Below are 14,586 nucleotides of genomic sequence, written 5' to 3' on the forward strand. Positions count from 1 at the left end.
ATTTAAATTGTTTTAATCTCTATTAAGTTTATGAAAGTATATTTTACATGTCCATTCTGTCTGGGTTGGGGTGGGGTCGGGTGAAGTGAACAAAATTATAACTCAAAGCAGGGCTCAGCTGAAAAAGTTTGAAAACCACTGTAGTAACCTAATAAAGGAGGCATGAAATTTAGAAACTGACCAAAAATAAACCACAGTTAAGAGAACCTTTCAAGGTAACAACACTGTCCAAGAGCTGGCTTGCTATCTAGAGGGGATATGCACTCCTTCTAGTGTACTCCAGAAAAGACAAAGGAGGGGCAAGGAGCAGACCAGCTCAGAAGTCTGGCAGCACTGCAGGATAAGGGCTGCAGAGCAGAACAGGCTGAAACTACTACTACTCCACAGAAAACCATCTACAGAAGATTAGACCAGGAAAGGCCAAGGCCCATCTGCACATTCAGTAACAACTGCAGCCTCAGAACAGTCCTGTTAGGAAAGTGTACCTTCCACCCCTAAGTGGCTGACAGAATTCAGATTAATTAATTTGGCAACAGTCAACATTTAATGGGAGGAGGGGAAGAGTGTAAGGAAAAGGTCACAGTAAGAGAATAAGGTTTGAGAAAGAATTATATCTTGCTGGGGTAAATAGGATTAACAGTGTACAGGAGCAATACTAATAACTGGTGTGGGAGTGGTGACGTGTTAAGCATCAGTGGAACAAGAAAGCACGGGTAGTTCTCACACTAGCTAACAGTCAGAGATATTTTTCAACCCCTCATTTGTTTAGAGCATGTTGTTAAGAATGTTTGGGAACCAATTATAGCTTGCAAACAAAGTATATGGCAAAGGCAGTGATGTTTGAAGCAACTGGCAACCAGCAACACCTGTCCCAGATATTTGTAGTTCTACTGTAGAATTGGTAAGTATTCTATGGAGACAGCTGAATTACATTTTTATTGTCCTGGGGTTAAAGCTATACACTAGCTTCAATTCATGAATCCCAAAAGCAACAATAATAGGAGAGTTGTATAAAGAATGTGAGCAACACTTAGGCTAGGGAATGACATTACACATAAACCAGTTTAAGTGATCGTAGTACCATCCATGTGGGCACTAATGACGCGACCAGGAGTAGTCTGGAGCACATCATGAGAGACTACAAGGCTCTGGGGGACAAGCTTAGGGAGACAGGAGCACAAGTAGTTCTCTCATCTGTTCTTCCGGTGAGCAGATGCAGACAGCACCACAAGGCCTGCATCGGAGAGGTCAACCAGCGGTTTCGGAGCTGGTATTACCAGGCGGGCTTTGGATTCTTCAACCATGACCCACACTTCCGCACAGAAGACATGCTAAGGCAGGATGGGCTACATCTCTCCCCAAAAGGTAAGCGTATTTTCTCTTCCAGGTTGGCTGATCTCTTTAAACTAGGTTCATCAGGGGATGGGGATGCAGAAGTGCAGGAGGACACTCTGATGTCAAGCCAGGTGATGCAAGCAGGAACAACACAGGTAAGTGACAAGGGCTCAGGCAAGCTTGAGAACAAGAGGGCAGCATGAACATCCACAGGAGATCTCAATTGCCTCTACACAAATGCTAGAAGCATGGGGAATAAGCAGGAGGAACTCGTCCTCCTGCTAGCTAGCAAAAACCCAGACCTGGTTGGGCTTACAGAAGCCTGGTGGGATTCTACCCACAACTGAGTAGTAGACATCGAGGGCTACAGGTTGTATAGATGGGACAGAGTAAGGAAAAAAGGGGGATGGGGGTAGTGCTCTCTGTTAAAGAGCAGTACACATCCTCAATTATCAGCATGGGTTCAGAAGAGGGACAAACTGATGCGCTCTGGGTTAGAATGCAAAGGGATCATGGGGAAAGGGACTTGATAGTGGGTGTCTACTACAGGCTGCCTCACCAGGGGGATGAACTGGACCTGGAATTTTCAGGTCAGTTCACGGAGGCTGTAAGGACAAGGGATGTGGTTGTCATGGATGACCTAAACTACCCAGACATCTGCTGGGAGGATCAGTCAGCCAGGTCTGAATGCTCACGTAGGTTTTTATCCTGCATAGAGAACCTCCACCTAATCCAGGAGGTACACAATCCCACCACAAGAAATGCCTTGCTGGACTTGGTCCTTGCCACAGGATGACCTGACCAGGGATCTGCAGGTGCTCAGATACCTAGGCATTAGCAACCATTATCTGCTGGAATTTACTATCTGGCACAGGATGGTGAAAGCAAGCACTTAGGCAAAAGTCCTTGACTTCAGGAGGGCCAACTTCAATGAGCTACAGAGATTAGTAAGAGAGACACTGGGGACTCAGAGCCTCAATGAGATGGGAGTCCAGGACGGGTGGTTGTTTCTAAAAAAGACGATCCTCCGTGCTCAGAGGGAGTCAGTCCCAACGTGAATCAAAGGGGGCAAGAAAGTTAAAAAGCCCCCTTGGCTCAGTAAAGGCACCCAAGAGGGCCTGAAGGCAAAAAAGGTGGCATACAATCAGTGAAAGCAAGGAGCTATCACCAAGGAGGATTACACCTCTGTCGCTCCTGACTGCAGGGAGGCTGTTAGGAAGGCCAAGGCAGAGATGGAACTAGGGCTGGCAACCAAAATTAAGGATAACAAAAAGTCCTTTTTCTTACTCCCTATGTATTTGACAAAGGCACCAAGTAATGTGAGGCCCCTATAGGACAGGCTTGGCAATCTGGTGATTGCAGCAAAGAAAAAAGCTGATCTCTTCAATGAGTTCTTTGCCTCCATATTTCTGAGCAGGGACCGAGACAACTCCCTCACTAGGATTACAGACAGGCTCAGGGGACACAACGCCATGACTAGGATCAGGGACGATATAGTTAGGGAACTTTTGGAAGGGCTGGACATGTTTAAATCAGCAGGTCTAGATGCTCTTCACCCAAGTCCACTGAGGGAATTGGTGGAGGTCATAGCAGGGCCCCTGGCATGGCTGTATGAGTGCACATGGTGCTCTGGCCAGAGGACTGGAAAAGGGCTAATGTGGTCCACATTTACAAGAAAGGAAGAAAAGAGGATCCAGGTAACTATAGGCCAGTTAGTCTTACCTTGGTCCTTGGGAAGACTTTTGCGAAAATTATCAAAGAGCATATCTGCAGGGGCTCAGCATGAGAGGTAATGCTCAGGGGCAACAAACACAGGTTCACTGCAAGCAGATCCTGCCTGACTAATCTTGTTTCCTTTTACGACCAAGTCACAAAGTCCTTGGATGTGGGCACCAAGGTAGATGTTATCTACCTGGACTTCAAGAAGGCCTTTGACACTGTTCTCACCCCATTCTCATAAAAAAAACAGGTAATTGCGGCATGGATGCCTACACATGCAGATGGGTGGCAAATTGGCTAGATGGTCATACCCAGAGAGTAGTGGTGGATGGGTCATTTTCAACTTGGAGGGATGTGGGTAGCAGAGTTCCCCAGGGTTTGGTCCTTGGGCCTGTGCTATTCAACATCTTTATCAGTGACTCGGAGGTGGGTGTGGAGAGCACGCTGTCCAAATTCGCTGATGACACAAGGATGTGGAGAGAAGTGGGCACACTGGAGGGGAGGGACAGAATCCAGCTAAATCTAGACAGGTTACAGAGGCGGGTGGATGAGACTAGAATGGAAATCAACGCAGACAAGTACACGGTGCTGCATCTAGGGAGATGGAATCTGCAACATATTTACAGGCCGGGGAACACCCTCCTCAACAACACAGTGGCTGAAAGAGATCTTGGAGTCATTGTTGACTTCAGGATGGACATGAGCCGCCAACATGAGGAAGCAGTCAGTAAGGCTAACCGCACCTTGTCGGGCATCTACAGGTGCATCACAAGCAGGTCCAGGGAGGTGATCCTTCCCCTCTATGCGGCCCTGGTCAGGCCGCAGTTGGAGTACTGCATCCAGTTCTGGATGCTGCACTTCAAGAGGCATGTGGCTAACTCTGAGAGGGTCCAGAGGAGGGCCACTCACATTGTCAGAGGGCAGCAGGCCAGGCCCTACGAAGATAGACTAAAGGGTTTGAATCTATTCAGCCTTCACAAGAGAAGACTGAGAGGGGATCTGGTGGCCAACTATAAACCCACCAGGGGGCCGAGCAGAAAATAGGTGAGGCTCTGTTCCCCTGGGCACCACCTGGGATAACAAGAAACAATGGCCACAAATTGATTGAGAGTAGGGTTTGGGCTTGATATCAGGAGGCATTACTTTACAGTTAGTGCCATCAGGCTCTGGAATGGGCTCCCAAGCGAGGTGGTGCTCTCCCCTACCTTGGGAGTCTTCAAGAGGAAGTTGGATAGATATCTGGCTGGGGTATTATGATCCCAGTGCTCGTTCCTACCCAGGGCAGGGGGCTGGACTTGATGATCTGTTCAGGTCCCTTCCAACCCTAAAAAACTATGAAACTGGTTTAAACCTGTAACAGAACAGATGTTCAGTGCACATAAACCACTTTGAAAATGGCAGAAACTGGTTTGAAATAAACCTAGTTGAATGTAGTATCAGACTTAGCTGATTTGGCTCAAACTGATTTATGCAATATCTGCCCCTTGCTGGTTTAAGCTGAATCAGATTTACATTTGATCTAGCAGTATAGGTCATCTTTCCCAAGCTGTGATAAAAATCTCACTGCTTCTTTCCACTTAAGTTCATAAAAACTTAGAAAAATTATGGTTGAAAGGGACCTCAGGAGGTCATCTAGTCCAACCCTCTGCTCAAAGCAGGACCATCCCCAACTAGGCCCTCTCTGGATAGCCTGTTCCAGTGCTTAACTACCCTTCTGGCGAGTAAGCTTTTTCTAATATCTAACCTAAACTTCCTTTGCTGCTACTTGAGACCATTGGTCCTCGTTCTGCCATCACTAAGAACAGTCTACTCCAGCCCCTTCAGAACCACTTTTCAGGTAGTTGAAGGCTGCTATTAAGTCCCACCTCAGTTTTCTCTGCCAGACTAAATAAGTTCAGTTCCCTCAGCTTCTCCTCGGAAGTCATGTGCCCCAGCATCCTATCCATTTGTGTTGCCCTTCATTGGGCTCTCTCCCAGGTGTCTACATCCTTTCTGTAGTGGGGGGCCCAAAACTGTTCACAGTACTCCAGATGTAGCCTCACCAGTAGGAAAGCAGGGGGAAAGAATCAGTGCTGGCAACATTCCTGCTAATGCAGCCCAGTATGCCTCTTATAGCTCTTTACAACACGGGTACACTGTTTGCTCATATTCAGCTTACTGCCCACTGTAACCCCCAGGTCCTTTTCTGCAGAGCTGCTGCTTAGCCAGTCGGTCCCCAGCCTGTACCAGTGCATGGGACTGTTCCACCCTAAACGCAGGACTTTTTATTTCTCCTTATTGGACCTCATGAGATGTCCTTTGGTTTAATTTTCCAGTTTGTCTAGGTCTCTCTGGTGTATACTTGCACTGCCCTTTTCTCATTTTTCCAACATATACTTTATATACTCTACTGTGCAACACAGGAACACCCTATAAATAGGCCAGCTCAATGTCCGACTTCAAATTTCTCCTTAACTCATTTCTATTACCAAGCCTACAAACAATGGTTACTGTCTGGTATGTTGTCCCCATGCTGATAAGTACTGTCATTGCCATATACATCCCTCATCTGTGTAGTGGTCTGTATGTTCTCTCATCTTGGATGGCAAGCTCTTGAGGCAGGAGGTATTTGTCTGTGGGTTTGTTAGCGGTGTACCAATAAAGATTTTCTTGGCTGATACTGACAGCCAATGATTAAATCAACCATCTTGGCCAATGCCAATCCGATAACTGACAAACCTTTTTTTTTTTATTTTGCATTTATAAAAAATAATGAAAGTGTTCACTGAGGACCTATATAATCATAAACACAATTATTTTTCTCTTCGGACAGAAAGGAAAAGAAAAAATGAATAAGATGCATGTGTAAGAGGCAAAGTTAAAAGCTATGCAGACTATACATTTTACTAGTACGTTAAAAGCATTCTGACCTGTTGTGGTCTGAGTTCTTTGCAAGACAAGAATTGCTCTATTATCTTTCCATAGCCAAAAATAGTGTGAAAACTCAGGGAAAAATGAAAACTAAGAGTTGCTTGAAGCCTAAAAATTCAAGAATGATTGTTCTAGGATCTGAAGGAAGTCTGTTAAGGTCTGCTGTACATTTCTAAAACACATACCGTAAATAAGAGCTATAAGAGGCTATTTGAGAATTACTTATGCAATCTGATCAAATCTGGACAAGAACAGAGCCATCAAATGGTTTCTATGTATATGCACAGGCCATAAAAAAAAATAAAAGTTCAATACCATTCTTTTAATAATTTAACCCTGATGGTTAACTGATTAGGAAGAGAAAAAGTCATCTGATGCCTGGGGACACATCTTCTGGCTGAAATATGATATTACAGCTATACCATACAACAATAGAACAGAACAGCAGCAATGGTAAGGGAAAAAGAAAGAAAATATGAAATGAAATGTTGATACTGCTTACTCAGTAACCAAATATCAGCAAAACTAGCAAATAAGACATAAAATATTTCTAAGTGCTATTGTTGCTTCCTGATGAATTCTGAAAAACATATTAAGTACAAACCACTGCCTAGACCAGTGATTCTCAAATCAGGGTGGTAGGCATCTCTGGGGTACCACTAGATCTTTTGAAGGTGCCTTAAGGTATGAGGAGGTAAGTGCAGACTCGGGCTCATTTCTGCCTAGCTACTACCTGCCCCCACTACTTGGCTTCTCTATAGAGAGGTAAGCACTGTAATAACTTAGGTCTTGAAATGGGGTGCTGCTCAATCCACAAAAGTTACAGAGAAGTGCCTCAAGTCAAAGAAGGTTGAGAACTACTGTGCTAGACCAAGGAGTGGCCGAATATTCAACTGAAAATCTAAAACTGAAAACGGTACTTAAACATAGCAAGATATTAATTACTACGCCCATTTCACTTACCCTTGCCTTAAATATGGAAACTGGTGGCTTTGCACAGGATGGCTTTGTGCTTGTAGAAGACTGCGATGCCTCACCTCATCAGAACTAGTATTCAGAGACACAGATGATGTTTCTTGACTTGTGGGTGATGGAGTAGTTGATCCTGAATGTTCAGAGTTCTTAAAATACAAGCACAACTTCCTTTAATCTTTTTCATCACACTTACAAGATTCAGAACTTTAAGCACTATAGGTATGTTATTACTCAAATGAGTATTTTCTTTCACTGCAAAAATATTTAGCAGACATGACAAAAAGAAACACTTACAGACTTGGTCTCACTGCTGTACAGAAGAATTAAAAATCACCCAGGAATTTAAGGCAGGTGGAAAAATGTTCCACAATAGCCAGCCACCAGGAGAATTCGTAATAAATGTATGATAGTTATCTTTGATAAATACCAAACTGTAACAGTAGGCATTAAAAAACAGCATCTATATAGCAAAAATCCCCTTCAACAATAACTCCAGAGTGCAGAAGTTACTGACTTAGCAGCACATTCTTTACATAGCTGTAAGTGAACATAAACATGCTTATCACATATGTCTGAAAGAGGAAAAGAGTTTTATGTACTAAAGGAAATAATGGAAGAATGGAGGGGGGAGGGGGGACAGGTATTTAAAAAAAGAATGGAATTTTACATGTCCTCTCCCTCTCCTTCCCCCCACAAGCAGATTAGGAATTTACTACTGTATATTAACTTGATCTTGATCCAAAAAAAATGCATTTGAGTCACATGCACTGTTTATAATTCTAGGTTTCCTCTGCAATAGTTTTATGGTATTTCAAATATAAGTAGTAACAAATGTAGAACCTCTAATGAGGAAAGTTTACAACAGCATTCAAGCACTGATCAAGCTATCTAGAGCTACATGACAATCTGGTTGAGGTTATAACACATAGGTTAAATGCAGATACGTCAAAGACAAAAACCTGGCCTCAGAGAGGAGGGGAGAATAAAGAAAATAGCTGATCACTATAGAAGTGCATTGTCTTGCTTACTCAGATTTGTTTGATAATATCCTTTATTAGGAGCAACCACAGTTGAGAGATTAGACAAGCTGCAAGGAAGGTCATTTTGGTCCCAAAAGTTTGTCTAATCTCTCTCCCAACTTTATAGCTGGTTTAATAAAAAAAGGTATTACCAAACAAATCCTGGTTCCTGCATATTCCATATCCCTTGAACCACCACAGCTATAACACTCCTGCTATTTTCTTACTGGCAGTTAAGGGAACAAGTGACACACACTAGGCGCGTCCACACATGCAAGCACGTGCGCTTGTAGCAGCTCAAATAGAAGCAGTGCAAATTGGAGCCAGGGCTTTTTGCCTCAGCACGTGCCTGAATATACACTTTGGTGTGGGGTAAATTGTGCCACTTGGGGCAAAATAACCTTGCCTGGCTCCTCCTGGATCTGCAGCCAGGGGGAGCTAGAGCCTGGGGCCAGTACCTGTGTTGTCCCCAGCTGTATAAAAAAACCACCCTGTCCTGGCCCCATCAGTATAAAAAGCTGCCCTGGCAAGTAGCTCAGGGCTACTCACTCTCAGGAACTTCTGGGGCCCAGCCAATTGGTACCTGGGGACACTACCCTTTGTACCAGACGGACTGCTGAAGCAGCCCTGAGAGTTCCCTGCACCCTTACCCACTGCAGCAGTCTGGCAGTGGGGGCTGTTGCCTGGCTGTGACCTGCTGCTCACCCGCCAGACCTGGATGGGGACTGCATGGCCAGTAGAGGCATCTGCCCCTCTGAGCCAACTGCCAGTGGGCTGTGGCTGCAGTGCTGGCCTTTGTGCAGCACTACTGCCATATATGTCCCTGCCTGGCCATCTGGACAGCTATTGCCCAGATGTTCCCAGTGTGCTGGCCTGCTTCAAACTGTCAAAGCATGTCCTCCTGGCACCAGCTGGCCAGGAGGTCAGCCACAGCCAACTGGGTCCAAGGTGCCAGCTCTGAGCAGGTAGAGTCCTGCCAATGGCCTCCCCAGTGTTCCCTATTGGAAAACTGAAAAATCCCCGATAAAGAAATCCCAAAGTCACTCTGTAAAATACCCTGAAATCCATGTTCCTTCACAATTAAAACAAAAAGACCACTATATATACACAGAGAGAGGGAGATCGGTTGGGCAATGTTTTATTGCTGTATTTACAGTGTTAAGTGATTTGGAAGCATGACAGTGTCTGTATCATCATAATAAAATTAATTCTAAATACCTATATGTTTTCAGACCCCCCCACTGGGGGCTACAGCCCCACTACTGGGGGCCAAAGCTCCCCACCAGGAGCCAAACAGCCCCTTCAGGGGGTACCACCCATCCCCTGCAGGGCCCACATGCCCCACCCCCCACTTACTCCCCCAGCTTCCCAGATTGCTGTCCTGCCTGGTCCCAACCCCTGCTGGCTCCTACAGCACCCTCCTCCCCACCCGAAGGCTGCCCCACCCAACCCCATCCCCCGCTCCCCCAGACCCCAATGGCTGCTCTGCCTGGCCTCACCCCCTGCTTGCACCCCAAGCCCCAATCTCCAGCAGGTAAAAAAACCCCAAAAGCCTCTACTCACCACAGAAGCAGGGGCTGGGGGGGGCCTCTGGGGCCTCCTGGCAGAGCCTCCCCCCAGGGCAGTGGGACCCAAGCTAGGGCCGCTGGGGCTGTCACCCCCCGCTGGGGCAGGCAGCGTGTTTCAGCACCAGGGCGAGGCCCAACCACAGAGACACTCTGGCTGTTAGTAGAGCATCTCTGTGGAGGACCCAGCCTCCAGTTGCCTCAGGACAAGGTCCGGGACCATGCCCTGCCCTGCTTTTTTTTGCTCCATTTTTTTTGGATCCCTGGGTCTAATTTTCCTCTCATGCTGCAAACTTGCAGTGGGGGGAACCTTTTCCCGTTCCCATGCATGCCTCTTGCAGCGTTTCAAAGGGGTTTTGGACCCTGCAAGAGGCACGTGAGACCTCATCTTGACACGCCCGCTGAAGGTATATTTGTTTACATTCTTTCCCCGCTAACCTTAAAGGTCTCCTGAAAAAAAGGGATGCTCCCACCTATTGGGAAGAGCCAGACTGAAGCAGACTATTATGAGAACTGTCTTTCTGTTGAAGCCAAATAAAGAAACTCCCAATTTCATATTCCAAGGGGAAAAAGATTTCCATTATACATAAAAACAAACATCTTCAAAATCAAATTCCATCATTTAACCAAAACAGAGCTACTTTGTTTTTTAGTTCTTGAAATATCCTTAAAACCCAATTAATTGTACAAAGCAGTTAACAGACTGTTTCCAAACCACATTCTGTGTTTTAAATGTACTGCTTTGCAGTGAGATTAAGAGTTAAAGGAAACCTGATAAACTTCATAAATCGCAACACTGTGTCTTATACAAAGAAAGAAAAACTTACTGAGTTGCTGCTGCTGGATGTTGGTGCTCCATGACTCTCTCTACTGGTGCTGGGCTTTGGAGAACTGGGGGGCGTCCGTGAAGTACATACTAGATGAACCATATGATATTCATCTTGCTATGGATAAAGACATTGAAGAGTTGAAGCAACAGCATTTCAAAATTTTTCATGTAAACAAACTCAGTTTCAAAGTAAACTCACAATTAATAAGGTAGTATAGCTCTCAATTAGCAACTGTACAAATCTAATAAGCTGATCATTTTGACACACATTGCATTCCCCCAGCAAATCATGATGCCAATAAGCAGTGTCGTGTTTAAAGTTTCAACAATTTTTTTCTTATTCCCTCCTTTAGAACTGCGGCTTTGTCAGACCAATGGGAATCTACACTGGAAAAGAAGAGACTAAACTTTATTTCAGAACAACATCTACAGAAAACTTACTCTCAACTCCTTAATTTCTAATAAAAGATACCACATCTACCCGAAGAACTAAGTTGGTTTAATAAAGAAAGATATCACATCTACCCAAAGTACCTTGCCTGCCTATGACAGAGAGAAGCATTCAAATAAAACTTCACCCAGTGCTCATCTGATTACAGGAACAGATGGCCAGTTAGGCAGAGAGAATATGAAAGATCACCAAGGCTTCTTGGATGTCTTTTTTTTTTAATCTAAAGCAACTGAGAATCCACAGATTTTGGGAGGGGAAGGCAGTGAATAATAAAATTTCCCTTCCTTTCATACAGATTTTATTTTTTTTCAGTTAGACTGATAAAGACATCTTCAAACTGTGGTCACCCAGGAATGAAAATTCGTTTAAGTAAAATGAACAGATGTATAACAGCTATAGTTGCTAAAATGCACGTACATTCAGACAAATAAACAAAGAATGGGGAAGAGTCAGTTTATATTTATTATTTTTCTTCAAGACAAGAATAGGACTGGAATTTGTTTAAGCAGCCCAATATATACTGAGTAAGAGCCTATCATATATAACCGTATGCCATCAGGCTACTGTAGCATTTCATGACTCAAAAGCAGTGATTCTGACCTTCAGCTATTACCAGTCAGCAACCACAGAAATAAAGTTTCAGCACAAAAAGCAGATGAACACTTTTTTCTTGGTTACTGCTTGAAAAAAAACTATATCTCTATACACTTCCCAGCATTGTGTCTCCTCATAGTCATTTATGTTTCATCTTAACTGCAAGCAGTTACTAAAACATGCTGATTTCAAGATTTCAAAAAATTCCAACAACAGAAGTTAGTTCACATGCACTATGGCTCAGGTACTACATAGCAAATAGTTCGCAAATCACTATACAACATTGTAGTTTTTTGTTCAAGATTATCAAGAATGTTTTAAACACTTTTCCTTCTTGTGCAAACTGATGTCAGAAATTAACCTCAGGATTCCAAGTACAAAATGATCTCTCTGATGTATATTACCACTCCACTGTTCTGATTTGACTAAGTTCCTGCTGGTCAGAAGTACTTAGCCAAGCCATTCCCTCTAAACCAAGAACTTTGAATTTTGACTCCTGATGCTAGGATACACTCAGGTTTGCCCTTCAACATCTGGTTTCTTAATAACTTAATCACATAAATCTTTCACTTTTAGTAAAAGTGAACCATTGGCATGCTGGGGGGGGGGAGGGGAGCGAGACACCACGACATAAGGAGAGAACAGGAGACACTTGTATCAATCTAATCAGAACTATTATTAAACCCTTACTAGCAAGACAGCCAGCAAGAGTTAAACATGTCCAGGAGTTAAAACCACAACAGCAGTGAGCTAATACCACAAGTTCTCAACTAGATATGGCCCAAAGAGCCATGCAATCTGGCCCACAGGGGTCCCTATAGTTCTGAAAAATTAGCAGCTGGGGAGCAGTAGCAGTAATTGCCATTCCATTGCTGCCAAATTTCTATATTCACGGGGAGCCCGTGGGCCAGATAGCATACTAGATCATCAGTGGAAACGGCCCTGGCCTGATCCAGGCATACAGGTGTTAGCTGGGAGGCAGCAGAGAGCTCTGATCTGACAGCATGAGGCCCAGAACCAGCTGGCAGCACACGGCCAAGGAAGGCAGCATGGGGCCCTGATCCAGCCCATGGACCAGCCCTGCACCACCAAAAGACTGGCTTGTACCATGCATAAATACTTGTTAAAAATACAGCTCTGGATTTGTACATGTAAATGACCATACGCTGCCCAACTGGATGCAGAACTCCCACTACTTGGTCAAGAGTTCTGCTGTGGATTAAAGTATATAATTCCAGAAACATTTTTTTCCTCAGATGAAAACAACACTCTGCATTATACTAAATGTGCATAAAGCTTCAGCTTCATATGCTGAAAAAATTGCTAACCACCACCAAACAATGGAGGTAGAACTGGAGCCTTTTTTTTTTTTTTTGAAAGTCAGCAATTCTACCAGACATCACATCAGTTACTAATTTACCCAAAATATTTACCCTTCCTCCACTAGTGGCAGTCCCTCAACACCATATCCCCTGAAGACACAAACACTGTAACTTCCAAATCAGTGTTCCTAAATATATTTATACTACATGTAGATAAAACAATGAGAGACTAGAAGCTAATACAAAGAGATCTATTTCCCCGTGCGGTGGTTTGAGGTAAAGCTTACTTTTCTGAGAACATCTTTCAGCTGCAGATGATCAGGAAGCAGTCTGCCAGAATACACCAGTCTCTGATCCTTTGTAGACTAGGAGATGAGACAAAGAGAGGAATTTAGCTTCTTCCAGCTGTCCAGTGTTACAGCTGGAAAATATTTGTAGATGCAAATATGTTTTACAAATTCCTACTACCTACTGATAGCCTGTAAGCATTTCAGTGGCTTTGTAATTTCAAGTCTCTCATAAAATTTCTGATAGCACATAACAAACGATGTGCCACCTTTCACAAAGACACGTTACTAATAAGCCATTTACTGTATCCTCCTCATTAAAACCCAACAGTATAAATCGATGTGAAAACTGTTTTCTTTTCAAAGACATTTGGATCCAGTACTCTTTATCCTTTTCCCATCCCTAAAAAGCAATCAAAAGAGCTATCCAAACCACAAAAAGGGGTGGAAAGTCCCTGAGACAGGTCAAGAGAGGTTTCATAAACTGGAACCAGGAGTTCTTCTTTCCAAAGGTTCTAAAAAGGGATGGTGCATTTTTTTAAATTAAAATTAAAACAGAGTCCTATTTTGTGATGCTTCATTATTTTTAGTTAACATAAAAAGCTGTACAAAAGCAATATTTGCAATAAGGGAAGAATATAAGGTCTCCCCATCCTGCTGCTTTTGAGATTAACTGAAAAGCAGACAATTTGTCTTTTGCATTGTATTGGGCATGTCTAAACATGCAATTAGGGGACATGAATAAACTCTGGGGCTTACTGCTCCTAGGCACACTGTTTGCATGCATGCCCGGGACTGCAGCACATTGTGCTGGACTGGAATAGCCCCAGCTGGCATGGGGCCCCAGAGGTGGGAGTTGGGGAGGGGGAGGCAGTCAGCCTGCCAACCCAGGGCTCCTCCCTACCCAGCTCAACATGCTGTGGAGGTGCTGACTGGGGCAGTGCTGACACATGCATTACTGCGGAATTTTGTAGTTTACTCCAGCCTAACAGGGGTGTGCACATACAGATGTACATTTACTACCCAGTAGAAACCGATACATCAGTCCAGCATCAGATCAGCACAGATATATAGTCAATTTTCTTTATCGGAAATTGGCCTGATGTGGCCGATAATTTGGCTGATAAATGCCCATGCATGCACACAGCCATAGCACATCACGCAGCCCGACAGCATGGAGAACTGCATGCAGCTGGTAAGTCTGTTGTGGTGGAAGGGGAGAGAAGGGGCATGGGGGGAGGGGCAGATCAACACCCCTGCAATGAGGGAGGGAGTGGGGCTGGGGTGAGGGACAGAGACGCGTTACATCCAGGGAGCGTGGGGGGCAGGCGTGGCTCCAGTTGCTGCGCACTACTCATCCAGTGGCTTGCCCTCCTAGGTGAGAGGTGGGAGCCACTGGACATGTGCCTGTGGATCTGCACTAGGCAGGCTGCAGCTGCAGGCTGAGGTCGGAGGCTGTGCAGCGCTGTGGTGTGGCAGTACTGGGAAGGGGCTATGGCGAAACATGGGGTGGCTGCAGCCCCCACATAGCCCTCCTCCCAGCACTGCCGCTGCCCACCCAGCAGAGACTGGGGGCAGAG

General features: G+C 44.7%; 1 protein-coding gene across 2 annotated transcripts in view; it reads right to left on the minus strand.

Annotated features, from left to right (window-relative positions):
• The window catches only part of HERPUD2 (HERPUD family member 2), a 34,657-nt gene that overhangs the window by 11,178 nt on the left and 8,893 nt on the right, over nucleotides 1–14,586 (minus strand). Inside the window, exons 2-4 of one of the 2 annotated variants that reach the window (XM_019538559.1) lie at nucleotides 13,007–13,084; nucleotides 10,351–10,467; nucleotides 6,928–7,085 (exon numbers count right to left, since the gene is read on the minus strand). In XM_019538559.1, the coding sequence (XP_019394104.1) occupies nucleotides 6,928–7,085; nucleotides 10,351–10,467; nucleotides 13,007–13,084 (353 nt within the window). The remainder of the gene's footprint in view (nucleotides 1–6,927; nucleotides 7,086–10,350; nucleotides 10,468–13,006; nucleotides 13,085–14,586) is intronic. The other variant, XM_019538567.1, reaches the window with a different exon arrangement.

Source organism: Crocodylus porosus, unplaced genomic scaffold (assembly GCF_001723895.1).
Source record: "Crocodylus porosus isolate Cpor-Errol unplaced genomic scaffold, CroPor_comp1, whole genome shotgun sequence".
NCBI classification, from domain to species: domain Eukaryota; kingdom Metazoa; phylum Chordata; order Crocodylia; family Crocodylidae; genus Crocodylus; species Crocodylus porosus.